An 18,060-nucleotide genomic window follows, 5' to 3' on the forward strand; every position below is an offset into this window, starting at 1 on the left:
TACTCAAATAAAAACAGCAAATGAGGTGGTCTTCTTCCTTTCTACAATCATACATGCGACATGATCGGTTCCTTGGTTCCTCCCCAATATATATCGTATACCCAGAGTCTTGCTCCTCATGTCACGTGCAGGTCACGTGTGCTGTGTACAGGTCGCGTGTGTCTGCGTGCACACCACACATAGGGGTAGAAAGTGAGATGCACTTCTGTCTTGCACACTGCACAAATAGCAAGGGTGGAATACTTGTGTAGTATTTCTGAGGCACGTCACTCATACATTGACTGTTGCGTCACTCATGAGTCTTACTGTCATCGCAAAAAGCTCCTACTAGCCGCACTGCTGACTTGGTTCAGGTGTACAAAAGGAGTACGGGTCCCGTACGTAGTGTCTGCTTTCTTGATTTGCCACCAGACCTGCAGAATTTGCATGTGCAGGACGAAAAGTCTCCACAGCCAGTCTGTGACCTTCTACAGCACTGAACACACGCAAGTGTTGCGCAAGTCTCAAGCACGGTTTTGCCAATTTTTGTTACCGTAGACCGCCCATAGCAGCCCATACAGTGGGTTGTGAGTGAGGCTTTATCTTATCTTATGAAAAAAAAAATTGCTAGGATTCTTCATGAAGATGCAGTTACAGATGACACATGAAACTCTTATTCACATTTTAAAAAAATAAGGAATATTTAAAATAATTTTCAGGAGCATGACACCTTACAAACACTGCATAATTTAGAGTTGTTCCTCCGCATATTAATTGTGTTTCAAGGGATTTTACACTAAATCCTTTTTACAAGTGAGAGAAACAATGAACACCAGATTTTACGACCACAAACAGTCAGAATATAACAGACAGCATTCCAGAGTATCAAAGGAAAGCAAAGATACAACACTGAGCTTCAGTTTGTGCTTTCCTCTCAATTTCTGTATTATTCTTTATTAAGCTAAAAAAAAACCACAAAAACAAACGGATAAATGCAGTTCTACATGTTTAAGAGTTTTAACGTAATGTGCAGCCACTGTGCTCTGAACATTAACTGGAGATTAACTTCCATGAATACCAAATGTTAAATACAAAGGCCTGAGTTGCCTTCCTGTTTTCACAATAAACAAACAAACAAACAAATAAATAAATAATGAAGCAAACAGTATGTCAGAAATAACTTTGGGTGAGTTTCATGTAGCTCAGCATCACTGATGAATATCGCATGTGAGAAAAGAGGAAATGACAGAACTATAAAAGGAGAGAAAACATCAGCACAAAACAGATGCGAGGATCAGTAGAACTTTCCTCAGTGAAATAGACAGAGCACATTTCAGCAGAAATAAAGAAGTGAAGTGAAGCTGAATTTCATTCCAGGATGAAGATCCTCCTCATCGTCACTCTCTACCTGATCTCAGGTCAGATATTCTCCATTAGTAACTCCATGTTAAAGTATTTATCCTGGATTGTGAGAATATTAAAAGCTCAGTGAGGTTACAGTCGTGAGTGAGATTGTCTTTTGATTGACAGGTCCAGTAGACTGTTCTGATGTGATTGGTTACTCAGGAGGAAGTGTCATTATATGCTCTGACATAAACTGGTATGCACACAATAGTAAATATATTTGTAAGATGGAAGGAAACTACTGCACTGATAAAATACGTGCTGATACCAAACGCCACCAAGTTCAAGATGGAAGATTCAAGTTGTATTCAAATATAAAAAAATATTTCGTAGTACTGATCAGAAAGTTGAAGCCACAGGATGCTGGAACATACAGAGTTGGATTGGGGAATCAGAGTAACTCCACTGTGAACCTAAAAGTTCTTAATAGTAAGTAAATATTTCAACCTTTTTTTGACGAGTACAATCTATTCAATATTTTTATCACCCACACAAAATCAAAGCAGTAACAAGGTATTATAGAGCGAGTAGTTTTATAAACTCTGCACAGGGAATTACACATCTGTAAAGCTTATGAACTGTAATGTTTTTATCCAAAGGTTGTATGTAGGAATCATATTAAATCAATAAAAACGTGTCTTCCGTATAAAATTATGTAGTTTTATTCGGAGCTTTTGGACCGACAGTCCATCATCAGGGACAGTGTGAAATGTGTCTTTAAAAACCTTTTGTAAATACACATTCCATTCTGTCCCTGATGATGGACCATCGGTCCAAAAGCTTAGAATAAAACTTCATAAATTTATGTGGAAGACATGTTTTTATTGATTGAGTAATGTACAACCCCGATTCCAAAAAAGTTGGGACAAAGTACAAATTGTAAATAAAAATGGAATGCAATGATGTGGAAGTTTCAAAATTCCATATTTTATTCAGAATAGAACATAGATGACATATCAAATGTTTAAACTGAGAAAATGTATCATTTAAAGAGAAAAATTAGGTGATTTTAAATTTCATGACAACAACACATCTCAAAAAAGTTGGGACAAGGCCATGTTTACCAGTGTGAGACATCCCCTTTTCTCTTTACAACAGTCTGTAAACGTCTGGGGACTGAGGAGACAAGTTGCTCAAGTTTAGGGATGGGAATGTTAACCCATTCTTGTCTAATGTAGGATTCTAGTTGCTCAACTGTCTTAGGTCTTTTTTGTCGTATCTTCCATTTTATGATGCGCCAAATGTTTTCTATGGGTGAAAGATCTGGACTGCAGGCTGGCCAGTTCAGTACCCGGACCCTTCTTCTACGCAGCCATGATGCTGTAATTGATGCAGTATGTGGTTTGGCATTGTCATGTTGGAAAATGCAAGGTCTTCCCTGAAAGAGACGTCGTCTGGATGGGAGCATATGTTGCTCTAGAACCTGGATATACCTTTCAGCATTGATGGTGTCTTTCCAGATGTGTAAGCTGCCCATGCCACACGCACTAATGCAACCCCATACCATCAGAGATGCAGGCTTCTGAACTGAACGCTGATAAAAACTTGGGTCGTCCTTCTCCTCTTTAGTCCGAATGACACGGCGTCCCTGATTTCCATAAAGAACTTCAAATTTTGATTCGTCTGACCACAGAACAGTTTTCCACTTTGCCACAGTCCATTTTAAATGAGCTTTGGCCCAGAGAAGACGTCTGCGCTTCTGGATCATGTTTAGATACGGCTTCTTCTTTGAACTATAGAGTTTTCGCTGGCAACGGTGGATGGCACGGTGAATTGTGTTCACAGATAATGTTCTCTGGAAATATTCCTGAGCCCATTTTGTGATTTCCAATACAGAAGCGTGCCTCTATGTGATGCAGTGCCGTCTAAGGGCCCGAAGATCACGGGCACCCAGTATGGTTTTCCAGCCTTGACCCTTACGCACAGAGATTCTTCCAGATTCTCTGAATCTTTTGATGATATTATGCACTGTAGATGATGATATGTTCAAACTCTTTGCAATTTTACACCGTCGAACTCCTTTCTGATATTGCCCCACTATTTGTCGGCACAGAATTAGGGGGATTGGTGATCCTCTTCCCATCTTTACTTCTGAGAGCCGCTGCCACTCCAAGATGCTCTTTTTATACCCAGTCATGTTAATGACCTATTGCTAATTGACCTAATGAGTTGCAATTTGGTCCTCCAGCTGTTCCTATTTTGTACCTTTAACTTTTCCAGCCTCTTATTGCCCCTGTCCCAACTTTTTTGAGATGTGTTGCTGTCATGAATTTTCAAATGAGCCAATATTTGGCATGAAATTTCAAAATGTCTCACTTTCGACATTAGATATGTTGTCTATGTTCTATTGTGAATACAATATCAGTTTTTGAGATTTGTAAATTATTGCATTCCGTTTTTATTTACAATTTGTACTTTGTCCCAACTTTTTTGGAATCGGGGTTGTATTTGTTTTGTTTGTTTGTATAATTGACAGATGCATCTTGTGGGGTGCCAAAAATAATGAACGCTTATCTTGGCCAGAATATCACCATCACCTGTAACTATCCAGGGGAGTATGAGAGAAACAACAAATTTCTCGACACAGTGGATGATGACAGTTTTGTTCAAAGCATTCTGTACACTGGCACAAACCTGAAGAACGGCAGATTCTCCATTTCTGATGACAGAAATGCAAAAGTTCTCAGTGTGAACATCAGCGACGTGAGAGAAACTGATGAAGTATTTTATTTACTTGGCGTGTGGATTGGAGACGGGTCAGTCAGATATCTCTCCTACTTTATCGAGATGTGGCTACATGTTACAGGTCAAACTTTTATTTTTGTTATTTTGAAAATAAATGTTTACACAAATCATTTTCATGAGAACTAAACCTGTGTGTATAGCCAGCATTAGAGTTTTGTCTCAGTCATGGCCCTTTAAAAGTTATCAACAGCTAACATGTCCATGATTTTGTGATTTTATATATTAAATAACAGGAGTGAGCGCAACCGTTCAACCAGTAACAGGCACCTACACGATGACATCAGCAGCACCGACAGAAACTCCAGTGTGTTTCAGTAAGAACTCACTCATTAAAAATAACTAAGTCTTTTATTCCAGTCAAATGGTCAGTGTGTTATTGTGAGGGCATCAGTGTGTTTGGACTTCAGACTAGGAACCGGAACAGGTGTGGAACTTTGTTTCTGGTTTGATCTCAGTTTGGCACCAGGATGCTGAAGGATTAAATGTCCTTCTTCTGCAAAATGACATCATTACACCAGCACAGAGACGTACAAAAAGAGCAAGAACTCAGCAGGAACTCTGCTGTAGAGACATACACACAAAAAATACAAGTTTATGATTGTGTACGAAGATGCTGCCATAAGTCTGTTCCTGTTCCGAATTGTTTCTCTTTCTGTCTCTAGGTTCCTCTGTCATCATCATCATCATCATCATCATCAGTGTGTGTGTCTGTGTGGCTCTGCTGCTGATTGGAGGATTGGCACTGATGATCTATAAACTGAGACACAAGAGAACACACGTTAGTGCGAGGTAGTATTTCTTCTCTCTCTCTTTTACAATATCATTCTCTCTCTCTCACACACACACACACACACACACAATCAAGACTAAAGGCCTCTGCATGCTCTTGCGACAAGGCTTTCGCAGATAGCTTTTCGCAGACAGTTGTAATTTATCGTTGAGCGGGGAGTAATAGGCGTGCGTGATGTTATTCACCACCACAATGCAAGGGGGCGCAAAGTCGCGAAATCGCTAGGAGTAGTTGGTGGGTGTGGTTAGTGGAGTGTTTATCCTCCGGTTACTTATAATGACTAGAACTGGAGTCGTATAGATGTACGTACTTCCTCACTTCCTCGATCAACTGCTCTTCGTGCTGCTCCATCTTCACTCGTGTTTTTAAAAATGGCGGTCGTGAAAACAAACCAAACTGGGAAAGTAGGGAAGCGGAAGTGCGTGTACAGCGGATGTAGAGTGGACCAATCAGAGCCCTCTTGTCTGCGACGCTGTCTGCGAGGCTTCTGCGGTGGTCACAATTTTTGGGAGGTGCGCGCAGAGCGTCTGCGAAGGTGGGGGGGCTATGCAGACACTGTCTGCGACGCTATCTGCGAGGACTGGGTTGTCAGCATAAATTGGCCTTTAGTCAGTTATTACCTGTAAGAATTTAGCACTCTAAATATCTGCAGAATGTGTTATTTCTTTTCTGTACAATTACAGGTTCAGCACTGTCAAGAGTCAAGAGTAAACACGTGAGTAATTGTGCCTGTGTGAGTGTGCTCAAGTAAATCTGTATGCACATTTTTGGAAGTGTACTGCTGTTTCTTTCGAATATTATATGTAAGGCATGATGCGATATGATGTGAAAGTGGAGTGCCACTTACCCCTGTTTTATAAAAAAATAATAATCACTCCCAGCATAGTGTCATATGCCCTGAGACAAATTACTGTTACTGCCTTGAAGGTGACTATTTTCCAATAACGTTACCAAGAAACCAGAAAGTGCAAATTCCTCTGTCTTAAAGCCTTTCCCAGGGTAGAACTCTTACTGAGTTACAACGCGCTGACACTGGAGAACATTACACGGTGGTGCGAAGATATGAAGTTTATCTTCGAGTGGTGAATATGTTCAGGAGTGAGTGAAGCGAAGGCATGAAAATATTTTCAACATGCTAAGATAAATTTCATATCTTCACACCACCATGTAATGTTCTTTATATTATATGGGCAGATCCACAAATAAAAGTATGCAAGTTAATCAAAATAATTTTAATTTTCAAACGGGTTACCCTTTTGACAATGTGCGTTAAGTCAGCGAGAAAACACCGGGAGTGACGTCATCGGATTGACGATATTGGAAAATATGTTACTCAGGTCCGTGATGTATTTTGTATGAAAAATGTGAGTTTTTCAACACGAGAAGATAAAATTCATATCTTCAAGCCAAAGTGTGATGTTCTTTTTATTATATCAACATATTCACAGGTGGCACGGTGATGTAGTGGTTAGCACCATCACCTCACAACAAGAAGGTTTTGGGTTCCAGCCCAGCGGCCGACGGGGGCCTTTCTGTATGAAGTTTGTATGTTCTCCCTGTGTCTGTGTGCATTTCCTCCGGGCGCTCTGGTTTCCCTCACAGTCCAAAGACCTGTAAGTTAGGCTAATTGGTGGCTCTAAATTGACCGTAGGTGTGAATGTGAGTATGAATGGTTGTTTGTCTCTATTTATCAGCCCTGCGATGATCTGGCAACTTGTCCCGGGTGTACCCTGCCTCTTGCCCATAGTCAGCTGGGATAGGCTCCAGCTTGCCCGCGACCCTGCACAGGATAAACCCTTACGGATAATGGATGGATGGACATATTCACAAACAAAGTACCCAGATTTATCAAAACAATTCATCGATATCATCACAAGTGAGGATATTGGAAAATATGTCACAGTTGTGGTTTTCGACATCTCGGATTTGATTTGTATGAAAAATACAAGTGATGTATTTCTCAGTAAAACACTTGTGTCTGTGTAATATTCTAGATTATCCACCTTCCAAGTCCCAGTTCAGTAACATTAAAATGAATGTGTTAATATAAACCTGTGGATTATATTACAGCCAGCACTTTTGTCAGAGCCATTGTTATCAAAAATGAAGAAGCATCTTATGACCAATCAGACTGAGAGATTGTGAGACCGACCATGCTGTGTCAGAGTGGAGGATATATGTATACATATTCATTGTCAGGAATCGCATCACTAATAAAACACAGGACAAGATGAAACTTATTGCTGAATGAAGCATTAATTTGATAGTATTAGAATAGAAAATTACATTTATTTTTCTAATTTCAGGCTGTTTATGATTACAAGAATGATCCAGCTAATTTGTATGACATCATCAGAATGAGTTCAATATAAAACTTTATTGGTAAACAAAACAATCAGATTCAGTTCCACCATCAGCCAATCACATCGGCCTTCCTTTGTCTGAATACGAGCTCCTGATGAGGTTGATGATCAAGATGTTCACGCTGCTCTAGTCTTTTGACCTCTTGCTTTTTGCTGTGGAATGCTATAATGTCTCTGTGTTCATTTTCTTTACAGGACTGTGATGTTCACAACCATGTTGGTCACAAATCAGTGTTGGTTTGATGACAGGAGGAGTTTAGCTTCTATTCTGTACTATTCTGTATGTGTGGTGTTGTTGTTGTTGTTGTTGTTGTTGTTTTTTTGTCTTTGTTTTGCTTACATTTCTTGTTTGAAATGTAAAGTCATCTTCTGTGAAAGAACTTCTATCTAAATGTGAAACATTATTATTATTATTATTATTATTATTATTATACGGCATTTTTCACTCTGAGTGGTTATGTGTTATTGTTTATGTCATGATGTGATGTGCATTGTAGACTGTGTGGTCTATTAGTAGAACGTACTTTATGAAATTTTCAATATTAACCTGCCTCTAAGTAATGTACTGTATATCTGCTCTGTGTAATTTCCCTTTTTTTCTGTCAATAAAAACAAAGTCTCAAACTGTGCCTCAAATATAAAATGATTGATTCTCAGCACTGTGTGCGTGAGAGAGATTGCCCCTTCTTATTAACCATTAATTTCTGCTTATATCTGTGACTGAAAGAAAAAACAAAACAACAAACACTCATACGTGCGTGCGCGTGCACACACACACACACACACACACACACACACACAGAAAGAGTGTCCAAGATGAAAGATTGTATGCTTAGCCTGATTTATTTTATTAACAAAGGACAATCATATATTTAAACCAAGATTTATAATTATGTTCATGTAGCCAAGTGGTGAGCTTTAATGTATTCAGTTCTCAAAAAGGCTGTGATAAACCCCAGCTCAGTGGTACACACATTCTGTGTTGGTTCAGTGTCCCTGCCCACACACACACACACATCTCATCTCATCTCATCTCATTATCTCTAGCCGCTTTATCCTTCTACAGGGTCGCAGGCAAGCTGGAGCCTATCCCAGCTGACTACGGGCGAAAGGCGGGGTACACCCTGGACAAGTCGCCAGGTCATCACAGGGCTGACACATAGACACAGACAACCATTCACACTCACATTCACACCTACGCTCAATTTAGAGTCACCAGTTAACCTAACCTGCATGTCTTTGGACTGTGGGGGAAACCGGAGCACCCGGAGGAAACCCACGCGGACACAGGGAGAACATGCAAACTCCACACAGAAAGGCCCTCGCCGGCCCCGGGGCTCGAACCCAGGACCTTCTTGCTGTGAGGCGACAGCGCTAACCACTACACCACCGTGCCGCCTACACACACACACACACATATATATATATATATATATATATGGTTAGCAATGTCGCCTCATAGCAAGAAGGTCCTGGGTTCGAGCCCAGTGGCTGACGAGGGCCTTTCTGTGTGGAGTTTGCATGTTCTCCCCGTGTCTGTGTGGGTTTCTGCTCTGGTTTCCCCCAAAGCCATGCAGGTTAGGTTAATTGGTGGCTCTAAATTGACTGTAGGTGTGAATGGTTCACATACTTTTGCCACTCACAGATATGTAATATTGGATCATTTTCCTCAATAAATAAATGACCAAGTATAATATTTTTGTCTCATTTGTTTAACTGGGTTCTCTTTATCTACTTTTAGGACTTGTGTGAAAATCTGATGATATTTTAGGTCATATTTATGCAGAAATATTGAAAATTCTAAAGGGTTCAAGCACCACTGTATGCTGACAATAGGCTTTTGGAAAATGATTGCAAAATGTTCTTATTATCCTTCATCATGAGAATTCTGGTTCCTTTCAGTATATCAGATTTTGAAGGTCAGCTCTTTTCCCTTTCAAAGAGTTCAGTAACTTTTTTTTTCAAATCCAATATCAGGAATATGACCTGGAACATTCCTTGTATTTGGTCTCTTCTGAACCTTTCAAAGTGAGGTAATGGTGTCAGCAATTTTTATTTTCATTTATTTATTATTATTTTTTTTATGAACAAGATGTTTACATTTACATTTACATTCAGGTGTAACACTTCCTTGCTGACAGAAGACAAAAGACATCACAATCTCACTACAAAGTGCAATAAATATAACTAAATAATTATTTAAACAAAAATGTCACTGGGGAAAAGATAAAAATAAATAAAGAAGAAGAAAATAATACACTCATAAAAAACAACAGCAAAAAAAAAAACTGTACAGGTCATACACGAAGAGAGTCTAGGGGCTTGTGTCAAATATCTCATTCTAATGTTTGAGTAGAGTGTTTTATTATCCCACTTCCACTTCAGTGTAAATGAGATCTTGAAATTGCTTAGGTTTAGTGTACACATCATAGTAATAGTTAGACAAGGGTCATTTCTCGCTCAGTTTTCAAGCTATCTGGATGAAACTTGGTGTGCATGTAGGCAGTGACCAACTGTGATCTCCATATCGTGCATGATGTCACGTGACATAATGATGTCATTTTATGACATCATATAATTTTCAGGAATGGCTATGAATGGGACCACCTGGTACAGTACCAGGGCAAGCTAGACAAAATTCTTTCACGCCGTCTTCCATGGCCCTTGTACCTTAATACTTTTTTGCACTTATTTGACCTCTGACCTTGACCTTTTGCCAGAATTATGTCAAAGGTCATTTATGCATTAAATCGCTACTCCTCCCTCATTTTTTCATGAATTTTCACCAACTTGGGTACGGAGAACCTATTTGGAGGGCTTCAAAGTACTTTGCATTGGTTAAGCGAATTGACCTATTTTCACTGAGTTACTTGACCTTGAACTTGTCAATTAGGTGACTAGCAAAAAGTCAGAGTTTTGTCTATTTTTCATGTTCTTTGAGCTAGCCTTGCTCCTTTGCCATAAAAAATGTGCTTTAATTAATATTTATTAATATTAATTAAAGCACATTTCCATCATGGCACCCCCTGTGTTTGTGACGCGCTCCCGACACCGATTGTCTTTATTGTTTATTTTAGTAATTTTGATTGTGACAAATGCTCAGTGCTTGTACACTAGGATCACCTACAGCAAAGACACACTTCTGGACATTGGTAAAATTCACCACAGGCCCAGTCCAGTCCTTCTGGACTGTAGCTTTCTTCTCATCGCTGATACCGACCGAAGCTATACCGACACCATCTGGCAGGCCGCATCATCACCAGACTCGAGTAGGCGAAATGGCCGACGATCCACACACCCAAAACGGAGGTGCGGTAAGAGAGGTGGGCTACATGCTAGGCTAAAGGCTAGAGCTACAAGACCACCACTACCTAGCCTTCTGCTAGCTAACGTTCGCTCGCTCGAGAATAAGATGGATGAGCTGAGAACCAGGATAACATCTCAACGTGAGATCAGAGAGTGTTGTGCCCTGATTTTTACAGAAACCTGGACTACTGCAAGCCTGCCAGACCCGGCCATTGAACTACAGACCCACTCCATGCACCGCGGAGATCGCACATCTGCTTCCGGTAAAAACAAAGGTGGCAGTGTGTGTGTTTATGTTAACAACAGATGGTGTACAGACATACAGGTGGTTGAAAAACACTGTTGTGTGGACATTGAGGTGCTGATGCTGAAGTGCCGACCCTTTTATCTACTGAGGGAGTTCAGTGCTGTGTTTATGCTGGCTGTTTACATCCCACCGCGGGCTGACCGCACTACAGCACTAGGACTACTACATGACATCATCGGCAAACATGAGACCGCACACCCAGATGCTGTGTTCATCGTGGCCGGGGATTTTAATCATTGCAACCTCAGGACTGTTCTACCAAAGTACCATCAACATGTGAGCTTTCCGACAAGGGACAACAACATCCTGGACCGTGTCTACAGCAACGTGAGAAATGGCTACAAGGCTGTGCCCCGCCCCCACTTTGGACAGTCTGACCACATCTCTGTGTTCCTCTACCCAGCTTACAAGGCCCTTCTCAAGTAAGCCCCCCCAGTGAGTAAAACTGTTAAAGTCTGGAATGAAGAGACTGATCTAGTGCTCCAGGACTGATTCAGTTCTACAAACTGGGATGTGTTTAAGACTGCTGCTTTGAGAGAAGACTGTTCTGTGGATTTAGAGGAATATGCATCTGTGGTCACCAGCTACATCAGTACATGTATTAATGACATTGTCCCCACCAAGCGCTGAAAAAGATATCCTAACCAAAAACCTTGGATTAACAGTGAAGTACGCTCCATGCTACATGCACGCTCCACCGCTTTTGCCTCTGGCGATGCAGATGGATATAAAAAGGCCAGATATGACCTACGCAGATCCATCAGGGAAGCCAAGAGGCAGTACAGACTGAAGCTGGAAGGTTATTACAACACCTCAGACTCCAGATGCATGTGGCAGGGCCTGCAACACATCACCAATTTCCAGCAGAAGAACAGCAGGGTCACAGCCAACCACCACACATCACCAGATGAGCTGAACGAGTTCTATGCTCGCTTCGACACCCTCAACACCAACCAACACAGAGGGATTCTACCAACAGAGGCAGCACAGAGCTCTTCACCTATTGTGACCATAACCGAGGTGAGCAAGGTCTTCAGGAGGACTAACCCCCGAAAGGCAGCCGGCCCTGACAACATCCCCGGCCGTGCTTTGAGGGCCTGCTCCACACAGTTAGCAGAGATCTTCACAGACATTTCCAACCTGTCCCTCTCCATGTCTTCTGTGCCCACATGCTTCAAGACCACCACCATAGTGCCCCTCCCAAAGAAAAACAATATAACATACCTGAATGACTATCGACCAATTGCACTCACTTCAGTTGTAATGAAGTGTTTTGAGAGGATAGTCATGTCATACATCAAAAAGGGCATCCCAGACACAATAGACCCCCTTCGATTCGCATATCGTCAGAACTGTTCAACTGATGATGCCGTCAATGCAGCCATCCACACAGCCTTGTCACACCTGGGACACAGGGACACCTATGTTCGAATGCTGTTTGCGGACTACAGTTCAGCCTTCAACACCGTCATCCCCAGCAGACTGACAGAGAAGCTCTCCACCCTTGGACTGACATCCTCCCTCTGCTGCTGGGTTCTGGACTTTCTCACAAACAGACCCCAGGCTGTCAGAGTCGGTACCAGAACATCCAGCACCAAGACAGTGAGCACAGGGACCCCCCAAGGCTGTGTGCTCAGTCCACTCCTGTATACCCTCTTCACCTACGACTGCACCCCCACCCAGAGCAACACTTCCATCATCAAGTTCGCCGATGACACCACTGCCATTGGGCTGATCACCGGCGGTGATGAGAGCGCCTACAGGGAGGAGGTGGCTCAGCTGGTCTCCTGGTGCCAGGAAAATAACCTCTCCTTGAATGCTGAGAAGAGCAAGGAGATGATTATTGACCTGAGGAAGAGGAGGAGAGACCAGCACGCCTCGCTGCACATCAACGGGACACAGGTGGAGAGGGTGAAAACATTTAAATTCCTTGGAACTCACATCAGTGAGGATCTCACCTGGACACACAACACACAGCAGACCATCAAGAAGGCTCAACAGAGACTCTTCTTCCTGAGGAAGCTGAGGGAATTTGGACTGTCCACCAAACTCCTCAGCAACTTCTACAGGTGCACAGTGGAGAGCGTCCTGACAAATTCCATCACTGTGTGGTACGGGAACTGTACAACTCAGGACAGAAAGGCTCTCCAGCGTGTCATTAAAATGGCACAGTTCATCTGTGGAGCTGTCCTCCCCCCACTACAGGACATTTACAACACCCGGGTCACAAAAAGGGCACAGAGCATCATCAGGGACCAAACACACCCACAACACAGACTATTCACGCTCCTACCATCTGGCAGACGCTACAGGAGTGTGAAAGCAAGGACTACTAGACTGACAAACAGTTTTTACCCCCAGGCCATCAGGCTTTTGAACCAAGGATTATAATCACCATCTACCTCTATATTTCCATCAGGCTTTGAGCCATGGATTATATGAGCAAGTTTGCACAAGACATTGCACAGTATATCCACCTTTATGTTTGCACATTGTTTGTTTGCCTTTTTTTTTAAATGTTATTGTGGCAGCGGGGGCGTGGTCAAGCGCCGGTCTGTGACAGGAGGGCGGAGCCAGGGAAGGTGAGTGGCAGAATCACTACACCTGATGGTAATTAACCTGTGTTTGTGTGTCTTCCCAGTAACTGCACCCTATTTAAGGAGGCAGAGGGAGAGCAGAGGAGAGCTCTTCCCGGGACAAGAACACAGCGTGTGTGTGTATGTGTATTAAATAGAAAAACGGTATTGTTACACTGAAAAGTCTGGCAATAAAAGCCGATTTGTACCTGAAGCTTTGTCCTGCCGTCCTCTGTGCTCTACCCACACCTCAGAGAGCTCTACAGTGGTGCCGAAACCCAGGAGAAAGGTGGAGCACCAACCCCGCAGCCCCATGGAATCCTCCCCATTCACGGACCTGGTCCACGCCCTCGCCACGGCTCAGCAAAGCCAGCACCAGGCGCTCGTCACGCTCCGAAAGGAGCAAGAGCTGCGCTTCGAAGCCCTGGTGCTGGCCCAGCAGGAAGATCGCAAGGCGTTCCGGCATCTCCTCGCGTCGGCGGGGTCCACCAGCGCCCCGGCTGCGGGCCCGTCTCCCCTCACCATGACCAAGATGGGCCTGCAGGACGACCCCAAGGTGTTCCTCACATTGTTCGAACAGGTCGCCGAAGCCTCGGGGTGGCCGATGGAGCAGCGTGCGGTGCGCCTCCTCCCCCTCCTGATGGGAGAGGCGCAGCTGGCCGCACTACAGCTCCCCGCTGACTGCCGGCTGGCCTATGCGGACCTTCGCTGGGCTGTCCTCCAGCGCGTGGGGCGGACATCAGAACAACAGCGCCAGCGCTTCTGCACGCTGCGGTTGGAGGAAGTCGGCCGGCCGTTCGCGTTCGGCCAGCAACTCCGGGACGCCTGCTGGCGGTGGCTGAGGGCCGACGATCGCGACGCCGAGGGAATCATCGATAAGGTGGTGCTGGAGCAGTTCATCGGCCGCTTACCAGCCGGAACCGCGGAGTGGGTCCAGTGCCACCGCCCGGCGTCGCTGGATCAGGCAGTAGGACTGGCAGAGGATCATTTGGCGGCTGTTCCGGCAGCAGGACGACTGACGACGTCTTCTCTTCTCTCCTCTTCTCTCTCTCTTTCTCCCCTCCCTTCTGTGTCCCGTCCTCGCCCCATTCCCCCACCACGGAGGCGGGGGCCGGCTCCACCCCAGCCGGCCCACCGCACCCATGGTGCCCTCCTGTTTCTCCCTTCTGTGTCTGTCTCTCCCCCCCCTCAGGTGAGTGAGCCCCAGAGCACAGGTGCAGAGGGAAAGCCCGGGCCGGTTTGCTGGCGCTGTGGGGAGCCGGGCCACCTGCAACAACAATGCGCAGCAATGGAGGTGGTACAGATCCCCGACACGCCAGAAGCTGCCCTCGATCGGGCCGGAGCGTATCACATACCGGTGAGTATCCAAGGGGCTACATATCAGGCATTGGTGGATTCTGGTTGCAATCAGACCTCGATCCGCCAAAGCCTGGTGCAAGACGAGGCATTGGGGGGAGCACAGGGGGTGAAGGTGTTGTGTGTGCACGGGGATGTTCACAGCTACCCTTTGGTGTCAGTCCACATATTTTTCAGAGGGGAAAAATCTATAGTGAAGGCGGCGGTTAATCCTCGCCTTACCCACTCTTTAATTTTGGGGACTGATTGGCCGGGATTTCAGGGTTTAATGACGCGCCTAGTAAAGAGTGGGTCCTGCCATTTGACAGGGGGAGGTCCCGGTGTCGCTTTGGCTGGAGCTGCTGTCGCAGAGCCGTCTACGTCATCTCCGCGACAGAGTGAGGAGCCGCCGGCTCCTCCTCTTTCTATTGGGGAATCCCTCGCGGATTTCCCATTAGAACAATCGCGAGACGAGACTCTGCGACATGCGTTTGACCAAGTGAGAGTAATCAATGGTCAAACGCTCCAGCCGAACGCCACCCCGTCCTTCCCCTATTTTTCTATTATGAAGGATAGATTATACCGAGTGACACAGGACACTCAGACAAAAGAGCGAGTCACACAGCTGTTAATTCCAAAGAGCCACCGGGAATTGGTATTTCAGGCGGCTCACTTTAATCCCATGGCTGGACACCTAGGGCAGGATAAAACACTAGCCCGGATAATGGCCCGATTCTATTGGCCGGGGATTCGCGGCGATGTCCGTAAGTGGTGTACGGTGTGCCGTGAATGCCAGTTAGTAAATCCAGCGGCCATTCCAAAAGCGCCTTTGCGCCCCCTACCATTAATCGAGACCCCGTTCGAAAGAATTGGGATGGATCTCGTCGGGCCATTAGATTGGTCAACATGAGGGTACCGCTTTATATTGGTTCTGGTGGACTATGCAACGCAATACCCGGAAGCGGTGCCTCTTCGCAATATCTCAGCACGCAGTATTGTGGAGGCCCTCTTCCACGTCATCTCCCGGGTTGGAATCCCGAAAGAGATTCTGACTGACCAAGGAACCTCGTTTATGTCACGAACACTGAGCGAACTGTATGGGCTACTAGGAATTAAGCCGATCCGCACCAGCGTTTATCACCCACAAATGGACGGTTTAGTTGAACGGTTCAATCGCACCCTCAAGAATATAATTAAAAAATTCGTAAGTGAGGACGCACGTAACTGGGATAAATGGCTCGAACCCTTGTTATTTGCAATGCGAGAGGTCCCCCAAGCCTCCATGGGGTTCTCCCTGTTTGAATTGCTATACGGGCGTAAGCCGCGCGGCATTTTAGATGTGCTGCGAGAAAATTGGGAGGAGGGACCTTCACAGAGTAAAAACGAAATTCAGTACGTTATGGACCTGCGCACAAAACTCCACACGCTCACCCACCTAACTCAGGAGAATTTGCGGCAGGCCCAGGAATGGCAAGCCCGCCTGTACAACAAGGGCATGCGCCTTAGAGAGTTCACTCCGGGAGGTAAGGTACTCGTACTGTTGCCCACGTCGAGCTCCAAATTAATCGCCAAGTGGCAAGGACCCTTTGAGGTCACACGGCGAGTCGGGGACGTCGACTATGAGGTAAGGCGAACGGACAGGGACGGGGCGCTACAGATCTACCACCTCAATCTGCTTAAACTCTGGAACGAGGAGGTCCCCGTTGCGTTGGTGTCGGTAGTTCCGGAGAAGACGGAGCTGGGGCCGGAGGTTCAAAAAGGGACATTGGCATCACGTACCTCTCCGGTCCCCTGTGGAGACCACCTCTCCCCGACCCAACTCACGGAGTTCGTCCAGTTGCAGACCGAGTTTTCGGATGTGTTCTCGCCCCTGCCCGGTCGCACTAACCTCATAGAGCACCACATAGAAACGCCCCCGGGGGTGGTAGTGCGTAGCCGCCCTTACAGGCTACCCAAACACAAAAAAAAGGTGGTTCGGCAAGAACTTCAGACCATGCTCGAAATGGGCATCGTCGAGGAGTCCCACAGTGACAGGAGCAGCCCGGTGGTCTTGGTACCCGAGGCCGACGGCTCGGTCCGGTTCTGTGTGGACTATAGAAAAGTCAACGCGGTGTCTAAATTCGACGCGTACCCAATGCCTCGTATTGACGAGCTGCTCGATCGACTAGGCACGGCTCGCTTTTACTCGACACTGGATTTGACGAAGGGATATTGGCAGATCCCCTTGACTCCATTATTCCAAGAGAAAACGGCCTTTTCCACACCGTTCAACTTACACCAATTTGTCACACTTCCTTTTGGGCTGTTTGGGGCACCCGCTACGTTTCAGCGGCTGATGGACAGGGTCCTCTGGCCCCATGCCACCTATGCGGCCGCGTATTTGGACGATATTATCATTTATAGTAATGACTGGCAGCGGCACCTGCAACACCTGAGAGCTGTCCTTAGGTCGCTGAGGCGGGCGGGACTCACTGCCAACCCGAAGAAGTGTGCGATTGGGCGGGTGGAAGTACGGTATCTGGGCTTCCACTTGGGCAACAGGCAGGTGCGTCCCCAAATTAATAAGACAGCAACGATTGTGGCCTGCCCGAGGCCCAAGACCAAAAAGGGGGTGAGACAGTTCCTGGGGCTGGCTGGCTACTATCGTAGGTTTATACCTAATTATTCGGACGTCACCAGCCCGCTGACTGACCTCACTAAAAAGGGGGCGCCAGATCTGGTCCAGTGGACGGAGCAGTGCCAGCGGGCTTTCTCTGAGGTAAAGGCTGCACTGTGTGGGGGGCCACTATTACACTCCCCTGACTTTTCTCTCCCTTTTGTGTTGCAGACCGACGCGTCGGACAGAGGGCTGGGGGCAGTATTGTCCCAGGAGGTGGAGGGGGAAGACCACCCCATCCTGTACATAAGAAGGAAGCTGTCGGTGCGTAAGGGGCGCTACAGCACTATTGAGAAGGAATGCCTGGCGATCAAATGGGCGGTCCTCGCCCTCCATTACTACCTGCTGGGGCACCCTTTCACCCTCTGTTCGGACCATGCGCCCCTCCAGTGGCTCCACCGCATGAAGGATGCCAACGCGCGGATCACCCGTTGGCATCTGGCACTCCAACCCTTCAATTTCAAGGTGGTCCACAGGCCGGGGGCGCAGATGGTCGTGGCGGACTTCCTCTCCCGTCAAGGGGGGGGGGGGAGTCAGCTGCGGGCCAGACGGGCGCCCGGCCTGAGTCGGGCGGTGGGGGTATGTGGCAGCGGGAGCGT

At 45.9% G+C, this 18,060-nt stretch overlaps 1 protein-coding gene across 1 annotated transcript; it reads left to right on the plus strand.

The window, feature by feature from the left end:
* The first annotated feature begins 1,357 nt into the window (after positions 1-1,357).
* Positions 1,358-7,574, plus strand: LOC132895962 (polymeric immunoglobulin receptor-like). Its single transcript, XM_060936695.1, has 7 exons — positions 1,358-1,397; positions 1,510-1,812; positions 3,860-4,189; positions 4,362-4,442; positions 4,791-4,917; positions 5,602-5,633; positions 7,477-7,574. The coding sequence occupies exons 1-6, from the start codon at positions 1,358-1,360 to the stop codon at positions 5,627-5,629; spliced, it is 909 nt and encodes a 302-aa protein (XP_060792678.1). The 3' UTR covers positions 5,630-5,633; positions 7,477-7,574.
* Positions 7,575-18,060: the final 10,486 nt, after the last annotated feature.

This window comes from Neoarius graeffei, chromosome 13, assembly GCF_027579695.1.
Source record: "Neoarius graeffei isolate fNeoGra1 chromosome 13, fNeoGra1.pri, whole genome shotgun sequence".
In the NCBI taxonomy this organism is placed as follows: domain Eukaryota; kingdom Metazoa; phylum Chordata; class Actinopteri; order Siluriformes; family Ariidae; genus Neoarius; species Neoarius graeffei.

Coding starts and splice junctions, on each gene's coding strand:
- LOC132895962 (XM_060936695.1), top strand. CDS start 1,358: ATGAAGATCCTCCTCATCGTCACTCTCTACCTGATCTCAG. Junction 4,190..4,361: donor GATGTGGCTACATGTTACAG/GTCAAACTTTTA, acceptor ATTAAATAACAG/GAGTGAGCGCAACCGTTCAA. Junction 4,443..4,790: donor AGAAACTCCAGTGTGTTTCA/GTAAGAACTCAC, acceptor TTCTGTCTCTAG/GTTCCTCTGTCATCATCATC.